Raw genomic sequence first — 10,121 nt, forward strand, 5'->3', positions numbered from 1 at the left:
GACCGCGTGGTCTGGTTGTATGAGGACTGTTCACCGTGTACGGTGGTGACCGCGTGGTCTGGTTGTATGAGGACTGTTCACCGTGTACGGTGGTGCCCGCGTGGTCTGGTTGTATGAGGACTGTTCACCGTGCATCTCTCGTGACTGCACACAGGGTCACTCATGCGCACCCAGGGCAGAGAAGGAGTGTGGACTCCATGCTGAGCCCCAGCCCACCCTGATGGAGGGAGGGTGTCTGCTGAGCGTTCCTTTAGCAGAGGTGTTGTCCAGGGGCCTCCAGAAGCCCATGCTTCCTTCCCAGTAGGCGCAGGTGAGGCCTGCCTTTGGGTCCAAGGAAAAGTGACTTCGCATCTCCCTCTCTCTGCAGGCAGAGCAGTATCAGAGGAAGAACCGAAAGATGCTTGTGATCTTAATCCTGTTTGTCATCATCATCGCCCTCGTTGTCGTCCTCGTCAGTGTGAAGTCCCGCTAGGTGATGGGTGCTGCAGGCCTGGACCAGCCATTGGGAGCAGCCACCCCGCGCCCGTGGCCACCCACAGAAGACCTGCCCTGGGAGACGCAGCCAGCGTGGGGGGCGGCCGTGGGCTGTGCTGGACGTGAGCACCAGCGAGGGCAGCGGGCTGCTGAGACTGTCAGGACCTTCAATGCTGCTATGGAGAGGAGATTGTGTCTGTGACCAACTTATAGAGTATATATATGTATTATTATTATTATTATTTTTAAAAAAAAAAAGACAATGACTTGAAAGTTTACAGGCCCATGCAGAAGTTGTTAAATACTGTACACACGTACACTGGTTTGTTTAACAATCATGTCTAAGGAGAAGATCATTTTTGATGGAAAAAACCCTTTTTTTTTTCAACCGTCTGATTTTTTTTAACAGTTTAGTACCAGAAATTTATGAGCAGAGGCAAAAGTCCTCTTCATTTCTCTCTGTATATTCTCGAGTTGAAAACAAACAACTGGAGAAGAAGAAGCCTTTAAGCGTTTATAATCCGTTCCCCATTAACTTAATTTTGCTTCTCCATCACTGTTAATGATCAGGGTAACAAAGTGTGAAAAATAAGAAACCATCATGGCTGTCAGTTAACACGTCAGACGGCCTCCTAAGTTCAGATTCATCGGGAGTGGGCTGTTGTGCGTTGAAAGCTTTGCACTGCATTTTTCTATGTAAACCCGAGGGGGGAGGGTGCGGTCTGAGGAACAGACCCTGAATTTGGAAGTTGGTGATCTGAGCCAGCCTCATGTGAATGTGGAGGGGTCTCCACAGTGTCCACAGTCAGCAGACCCAGCCGCAGTGTCTGGTGGCCGTCTCCTCAAGGCCCTCGTGACCCATTACCACACACCAGCTACTGAAGGACCTGTTCAGACTGGACCTAGCTTAATGGGCTGTGCATTTACACAAAGGCCATTTCCAGTGGCCATCCCATTTAGAGTCAGTGGGGCTCAAATTATTAACCAAACATCACTCCATTTCTAAGTACAGTGTCCCCCAAGTGTGATTTATTGGCTTTCACGGCCACTTAGCCGAGCCCATAAAGCCACCTTTGCCGCAGGGTGGTGAGTCTTGGCCTGGAAGCCCCTCGTTCACGTGAGCATGGGTCAGATTGCCAATATGTCCCTGTTGTTATATCATCAGGACTTGTTATCAACAAGGTGCTGTCCCTGGCACTTCAGCATAAGATGGGAAGCCAGGCAGTGATGAGAAATGGAGTTGTCCCTGTTTTCATTGATCCCGAAGTCGGTGGTTCGAGCCCATCCACTGCTGTGCGGGAGAAAGCTATGGCCCTGTACCATCGAGCACGCCTCCGTGGACGCCCACAGCACAGCTCTGTCACACAGCATCTCTGCGAGTCGGAACTAGCACTGCCGAGGGCAGTGGGGTGGTTTTGTTGGAGGGTTTTTTTAAGGCAAGGTCTGGTTTCCGCGATTTCAATGTGCTGTTTGATGGCTTTCTCATTGTTTCTGCCTCTGGTAAGAAGAGCAAGCTCTCATCAGCTACGGTCATGTTGTCTGGGCCAGGTGCGCACAGTGTCTTTCGAGGTGCCTTTAAAGTGTTTCCAGCCGTGTCGGTAGCACTGGGCCGGTGTTCCCACATCTCATGGCTGGGCTGGCCACAAACTGCAGGGATGGCCTTTCTGGAAACAACGCTGCATCCAGAGGGGCTAGGAAATAAGAATCCAGCCCCTGTTGGCCACCCCAGAAGTGGGGCTGCTGGTCCTTGGAAGAGCTGGGAGGCCCTTCAAAGGCTATCAAGCCAGTTGAGTGAGTTGAGCTTGCGGCAGCCTCGCATGGTGCTGGAGGGCTGCAGGGGCCTGCTTTGGAAGGACCTCCTTGCGTGCCCACGGGCCAGCCTTTCAGTTAGCCAAGCACGTGTAACTCAGTGGTCTGAGGGCTTGTTTCCCTGCGTGTGTGTCCTTACCTCCCCCCCGCCCCCAAGTAAATCATGGATCTGATGAGAAATTTATCTAACAGAGCCCATGAGGTACCAGACGACGCCCCATCTGTGCGTAACCCCACTCAATGTCAGAGGCAGTGCGGGGCCTGGAGCCGGCCCTCAGCACGTGTCTCGTGTTGGGGTCCTCCAGACACTGTAATTTCTTGCTGAGCCTTGGCCAGGAAGGGAGGGTGTCACCGGAAGCAGACAATCATGACCTGTTACCTTGGGCCCTGCCCTCCTTCCCTGGTCTCCATCCCTCCCTGAGAGCTTTGTCCTATGCAGACTCAGGGCCACTACCGCTGGCCCTTCTCAGTGTCCCCAACTGGGAACAGCTGACCAGCCTGCAGCAGTGGCTCCCCGAGAGTGACTAAAATCCGTGTCTGTTCTTCCACTTGGAGTGGGGTGCTGGCTGCGGCGGGAGTCGACCCTCAGTCTGGTCCGCTGTTCCCTCCTTAATTGAGAGCATTATTTATTTGTTGGGACACAAGCGCATTCAGTGTTTGATCCCAGCTAATAGCTTCCTAAAGGTAATAAAAGCCTTCCCACCTAATTGGTCAGATAAGACTTTTTCTTGTATGCTTAAATAAAGCAATTACCCTGAGCTCTTCTGTCAAAGACTTTTTTTTTTAAAAAAAAACTGTTACTGGAAACCTTTTGTACAATAAAGTGGTCCCACGTACTGAAGGCCCTCTGCAGTTCTTATTTCTGCCATCCACTTCGTCCACTTCTCGCTCTCCAAGGTCTCTTCCCAAAGGTCTGGTTCCCGCTGGTGGGCCCATGACAAGAAGTCCTGGCATGAGGTCTCTTCCTCGGGTCTGAAGCCACTCCATCTGTCTGGGGGACCCTTTTGAAGGCACCTGGAGATCCACCATCCTGTATACACAAAGGGAACCTCAGCTACCCAAGAAGCAGACATGCTTTTCCTAAAAATGTCTGTGCTTTATTTACACAGCAGGGGACCTGAGGGGTCATCACATGATGCCGTAGCGCCCTTGTCTTCTTGAGAAGTTACTGGGGGACATAGACTAGGGGACAGATGTCCTGTTAAACAGAAACTCCAGTGATTAGAAACCCACCACCATTAAGTCCATTCCAACTCTGACCTTGTGGGACAGTGGAAGGGCTCTGTAGGCTCCCAAGGCTGCAATCTTGACAGAAGATTGTCGCCTACTAAACATGAGGGCGGGAAGTTGTTACAGCCCCCACTCCACCCCTTATCTCTTGGCACAGCTCTCGGCTAGACGGGTGGGCCCTGCCTAAGGCCTTGGCACCACCCATTCTCGTTCAGTGGGCTGCACGTACGCAGGACGTAAGCTGAGTGACCCACACTGCCGTCTCCTCAGGACCCTGAGTCAGGGGTCTCTGCATGGTGACCACGTCCCTGCCAGCACCCCGATGATTGTCAGAGAACAGGCTGTCTATCCACGTGGCCCCCTGGTTTACCGAGCATCACTTAGGTCTCCCTTGTCAGAGGGATGTGGAGGGTCGACTGGAAAGAACCACAGACAGGGAAGAGTGATGAGGTGACATGGGGACAGAAAACAGAACAAGGCTGGCTGACCCGAACCTCAGGCTGCTCTGCAGACGTTCAGTCGAAGCACAATGTGTGTCTGTCACCAGGAGTTTGGACAAGCCGGGCTTGTGTGTCTGGGAGAGGAGCCCCAGTAGAACTGAGCATAGCTGCTTCCTCACCCTAACGCGCTGGCCTCCTCGGAATCTTTTTCCTGGTTAGAATCCCTGGAAACCGTGTGGACGGACCTGGCTCTCGGGCCTTTTCAAGGACATTCTTGACCAGGGAGATGAAGATGAGGGGGCTCCTGCAATCCCTGTGCCTGGGGGCTACCCACTTGGGCCAGGAGTTGGTGGTTCTCTGGTTTAGGTGGGTAGAACTGGGCATTTGCAGCTGGCTGCATCCTCGGAATGGACACCATCTCAAGGATAGTAAACTCAACCCAGGTGCTGCTTGTAAGTCATCTATCTGACAGTTTGTGCCTTGCAGTTGAGGCCAACGAGGGAGACGGTTGTTGGAAGAACCTTAGATTCAGGGTTCAGGTCCAAGTGGCAGTGCTCTGGCCCCCTGCGAAGGGGAGGAAACCCCTGTCTGGCCCTACTCCCCATTTTCCAGGTGTGGAAGGTGAGGCTGCCAAAGGGCTGACCAGGCCTGTGTGAGCTGACCGCACGTAGGGCTCAGTCCAGGCGACTTGGGCTTGCTCTCTGCCGGCCCTAAGATGCTGTTACTGCTACTGTTCAGTTCTTCATTTCTTTCCATAAAATTAAATGACCTTCAGGAAAGATTGAACGGTCAAGATGTGGTTTGGTGAGCTTCCGGAAGAGTTCTTTTTTATTTTTATTACAAGGATTAGGCCCGGCTGAGCCTCTGAGAGATTTGCAGCCCCGTATCTGTCATTACGCTCAGTTGCGATTTGTGCATAATTGGTGGTGCGGCTGATGAATTGGGCTGCTGCCCGACAGAGGACAGCGATTCTGACAGTGACATGACTTGCGTGTCTCTGTGTATTGGTGGTGCTTTATAAAAGGTATAGGTGTACATAAACCACTTACCGGTTGTGATAATGTCATTGTGCAATTGTAAATAATAAATACTCCCGAGCAGAGCTGCCTTCAATCTGCCTGGGCCTGGTTGCATCCTTTCATTCTAACGCCAGGCAATGGCTGGAAATGGATTTTTTTTTAAAAATCCAATTAAGCCTCAAGGTTGGTTATCCATTTAAAAGGTCGGATGAGTTAAACAATGACAGTACCTTCAGTTCATGCTAATAATTAAATTTACACAGAGCTGCTGCATTTAAACACCACACCAGAGCTAGCAAACACCTGGTGGGTGTATACAGCAGAGAGCCCCCAGCCCCCACCCCGAGTCACCTCATGTCCCAAACCCTCGCTTGGCATCTCTCAAGACTGCGGAAATACAAGTACCACAAGGTGGGGCCTTTAAGGAACAGAAAATTAATTTCTCTTAATTCAGGAGACTCGCCTCCCACCCCGCACTGCAATCAAGTTCTCTACCAGACGGTAGAACGGGCCCCCGAGGTTTCTGAGGCTGTGACTGTCACTGAACCAGACGTGCCAGTCTGTCTCTCTCCGGGCAGATTAAGCCTCTAGCCTTGAACCGTGGATTCAGGAGACCAGCTAGCTCTAGGTGGGCTCCGTTGGCTTCAGGAGGACGTTCATGTCTCTCAGCTTCTACAGCTGTGGTGTGCCTGGAGAACTTGGAGAACTTGTGACACACATTACCCTGTATGCACTTCTTTAAAAAAAAAAATCTTATTTTTTTAATTGATTTTCGTGAAAGTTTACAGAGACTTTGGATTTCCATTCATTCTTGTTGCACTTTTCTCCCTGCCCACCCCTCCCCCGGCATTTGCTTTTCTTTTTGAAAAGCAAAAAAAATTCTTACATTGTTATTCAATCCCTCCCCCCAAGTCCACTCCACTATGCTACCTTCGTTCTGGACTCCTGTCATGACAATAATATCGAATCATGTCAGTCCTCTTTTATAACAGTGGCACTATGCCACATTTGTCTTTTTGTGACTGAGATACTTCACTCAGCATAATGTCCTTCAGGGTCACCCATTTTGTATAGTATTTCATGAGTTCCCTGTTTTTCAATGCAGCGTAGTATTCCATTGTGTGAATATACCACAGCTTCTCTTACCAGTTCGTTTGTAGATAGGCACTTGTGTTGTTTCCAATAATTTGCTATTGCGAACAAAGCCAAAATAAACATAGGTGTGCATGCATCTGTTTGGGTGGCAGTTATGGTTTCTTTTGGGTATGTTCCCAGTAGTGGAATTACTGGATCAAATGGTATCAAGTCACTGTGCACATTCAAAAACTTCTCCAACAGGGTCAAAAGGGAAGCCACAGATTGGGGGAAAAAATTGGTAATGACATGTCAGGTAAGGCACTTGTATCTAGAATTTATAAAATACTCGAGCACCATAACAAGATAAAGATAAACAACCCAATTGAAAAATGGGCACAGGATATGAACAGACAGTTAACCAAAGAAGACATTCAGATGGCTAACAAACATGTGAAGAAATGTTCAGTCCCTAGCTCTAAGAGAGATGCAAATCAAAACAACTATGAGATACCGTCTCACCCCAGTAAGGATAGCAGAGTTTAATAGAACAGAAAACAACAAATGCTGGCGAGGTTGTGGAGAAACGGGAACCCTTATTCACTGTTGGTGGGAGTGTAAAATGGTGCAACCACTGTGGAAGGTGGAATGGCGCTTTCTTATAAAGTTGCAAATAGAGATACCATTTGACCCAGCAGTTCCACTACTGTATGCACTTCTGTTTATTACCTGTCGCTCAGAAGTGGCTGAAGTTTAGGACACGGTTGATGTCACTGTGGTGCCATGGATATGACAAAGCCCTGTGACGATGCAGTTCTGCACCCCCCGTGCAGGAGGGTGAGTACGAGCTAGCAGCAGAATTGGTGCCCAGTTCAGCCTTAACCCTTGGTCTGCACGCACGCTGCCTGCCCTCCCCACCACCCTTCCTAAGCCCACCCTAGAGTGCACCTAAGACCCCGTTTCCTGCTAGTCCTGCCTCTTTTCTATGGCCTCAAGAGGACTGGAAAAAGGAAAGTACCCTCTCAGTAAAGAAAAAGCAAACCCCCAAACTAGGACACTCCTGTTATACCAATGTGGGTTGGTTTGTTTTGTTTGGTTTTTTTGTTTGTTTGTTTGTTAATTTTAATGAACCTTTACAGAGACTTTGGATTTTCATTCATTCATTGTTACATTTTTCTCCCTGCCCACCCTTTCCCCTATACCAACTTTTTTTTTAAAAATGGGGGGGGGGAACCCACGAACAAGACAACCTCCTTGGTGTAAGTAGACGACTTGTAGACCTAATATATAACGGAAAAGAAAATAGACCATGATTTAAAAACAGTGCTTGCCTACTAAGAGGTTTCTAACTCATGAAGAAAAAAGGGGATTCCAAAATGTCCTCTCTGTTTCTCACAGATAATGTTTAAGTAGTATTCAAATTATGGAGATACTCAGGGAAGACCCCCCGCAACCTGACTGGTGTGCTCCTTCCTCTGGGGTCTCAGTGTCACTCAGGGGGCCAGTCTGTCACTGCAGCCTGCAGTGGACCGCAGGGAGGTAGGTGACCAAATTTCACTGCTCTCCTTCTGTAACTATATGAGCCCCAAATACGGAACCTTCCAGACGTAGTGAGAGAAGAAGGCTGCATTTTCTTCCCACCGATCTTCAGGTGAGGATTCTGCCGGTAGGTTCTTCTCCCGCCCGCCCTTCCCCTCGTGTTGTTAAATACCCAGATCATTTTGATACTGAAGGCAGACATGTTGCTTTGTGCCAGTGTCTTTCCAGAGGGGAATGTTGTGACTTCTTACAGTTGGAATCCATTGAAACACACTGAAAATGTGCTCTTTAGCAGGGCCCAGTAAGGGAAGGTTTTGCTAAAGAAAAGCTTTCCAGGTCAAAATCCACACCAGCGCCCTAATTGTGCTTTTCTATACATCTGTTTGATGTGCTAGGTTAGCTTACAGGAATGTGGAACACATTTGGTCTGTTAATTATTTCTTTTCTTCCCCAAGACAGCCTCTCAGTGCAGGGCTCCACGTCTTCCAGACGTCCTTGAAAACTGTGACAACTGCAGAAATAATTTTCTGGTGTTCAGAAGTAAATAGGAATTTCGTTCCCGAGACAGGATGGGTTATTGCTATCCTGCGCGGTGCTCCTCCTCAGAGAGTAATTTAGAGCGCCGAGACTCCGAGGGACTTCCGAGCAACTGACTTGTTTCCCTGCTGCACGGAGAAGTCTGAAAACTGCCTTAGATGGGACACTTTTTGTTGTTAATAAATGGCTCTGCTTGTACATTTTTATTAGCACGTCCTCGCCTTCCACTGGTGGAGAAAAGGAGAAACACAGGACTTCAGACGAGATGACAAAATGGGCTTTTCCCGCATGCTGTGGATGGCAGGCAGTGCGCTGCCTTCAGTGGTAGAGCCATGAATATATATCATCCTATGTCTGCAAAAAAGAATACAAACCAGAAACTCAGAAGAAAAAGAATGTTTGCAGGCAGTGGTGGGAGGGAGACTGCTTGACGCAGGTCTTTTTAACAGAGTTTGGACTCTTGCGCCATAGAGAGATTTCATGTATTCAAAAAGAAAAACGAGTGACGGAAGCAGACCCTAATGCTGGGTGTTACGAGAAGAATCTAAATACCCATAGATAAGCCACACATGACATCAAAGAGGTCTTTATCAGATGGTAGGGTAAATCCCGAGAACAGAAAGAAGAAAGAAACTTTGAACATTATGTAGCTGGCCTGCTGGTGGTGGGAGCCCTGGTGGGGCCCAGCTAAGCCTCATCTGCTGACTCAGAGACCAGGCATTCAAACCCACCAGCTGCTCTGCAGGAGAATGAAGAGGCCGTCGGCTCGGGCAACATGGTTAACGTGTCCGGCACTGGGTTGGATTATAGCCATGCTCGGAGCACTTGGTTGCTAACCAGAAGAGTGATGGTTCAAACCCACCCAATGGAGAAAGATCTGCCTTCACCCAGAGAGCTGGCAGCCAGGAAAGCCCGGGGGCAGTTCAGCTCTACCACAAGGGGTGTGAGGAGTCGGAACTGGCAGCAGTGGGCGGGGCTTGGATTTGGGACCCACGTCCTCTGGGTGGTGTGTTTGTAAGGTGCTGTCAGTGACCTGAGAACAACAGACTGAAACACTGCTGGCTTGACCCTGTGCTGCAGCCCTTGTGCTGTGAGCTGGAGGCTGACTGGCAAGGGTGGTGGTAGTCAGATGACGTGGAGTCGAGCACGCCTAGCAGTCCTGGCCTGGCCTGCGCCGTCCTCATCACCTCTGACACACCTAGCCCATGCCGCAGTCGCGGTGTCAATCCATCTTGTTGGAACATCTTCCAGGATGTTCCTTTCCAAGAAATAGCCTCTTCTTAGCAACACATCCAAAGTATGAGAGCTTCGCCATCCTTGCTTCCAAGGAGCACTCCGGCTGCACCTTTTCCAGGACAGGATAGAACAACTGAGGCTGCCTCAGGGGGACTGATACTCAAGGTCCTCCCTGTGACAGAAGGAAAGGTTCAGGGAGAGCCAGGCAGCTCTGACTGTAGGATCTGAAATGTCAGATCACTGTAGCACAACCACTAACTGATGGAGCTGAGGACTCATCACAGAACACTAACACCACTGGGAAATGTTAGGAATCAGTAGGAGCTCATGATACTAAAAAATGTCAGCCCTCTTTTATAACAGTGGCATTATGCCGTATTTGTCCTTTTGTGACTGAGCTATTTCACGCAGCATAATGTTCTCCAGGGTCACCCATTTTGTAGAATATTTCATGTGTTCCTTGTTTTTCAGTGCAGCGTAGTATTCCCTTGTGTGACTATACCACAGCTTCTCTATCCATTCGTTTGTTGATGGGCCTTTCTTTGTGTTGTGTCCAACTCTTTGCTATTGTGAACAAAGTTGTCATAAGCATGGGTGTGCTGTGATGCTGAATAATGTAATGGTAACTCTACTTCTGTTGTCGAAAAGGACAGAGAAGCAGTGACCCCCGAGGAGCCAAGTGCTCACGCACTGCACAGACTTGGGTTTCCAAGAGACTAGTCCCCACCCCACAGAGGTGATATCAGGATCCCCTGGCGAAATG

General features: G+C 49.4%; 1 protein-coding gene across 4 annotated transcripts in view; it reads left to right on the plus strand.

Moving 5' to 3' along the window:
* The window catches only part of STX16 (syntaxin 16), a 34,169-nt gene extending 33,697 nt beyond the window's left edge, over window positions 1–472 (plus strand). For all 4 annotated transcript variants that reach the window (XM_006896858.1, XM_006896859.1, XM_006896860.1 and 1 more), the window contains one exon: window positions 368–472. In XM_006896858.1, coding sequence (XP_006896920.1) covers window positions 368–472 — 105 coding nt within the window. The remainder of the gene's footprint in view (window positions 1–367) is intronic.
* The last annotated feature ends 9,649 nt before the right edge of the window (window positions 473–10,121 follow it).

The sequence above is a fragment of the Elephantulus edwardii genome, unplaced genomic scaffold, assembly GCF_000299155.1.
Source record: "Elephantulus edwardii isolate Elephantulus edwardi_28Jun2011 unplaced genomic scaffold, EleEdw1.0 scaffold00193, whole genome shotgun sequence".
Lineage (NCBI taxonomy): Eukaryota > Metazoa > Chordata > Mammalia > Macroscelidea > Macroscelididae > Elephantulus > Elephantulus edwardii.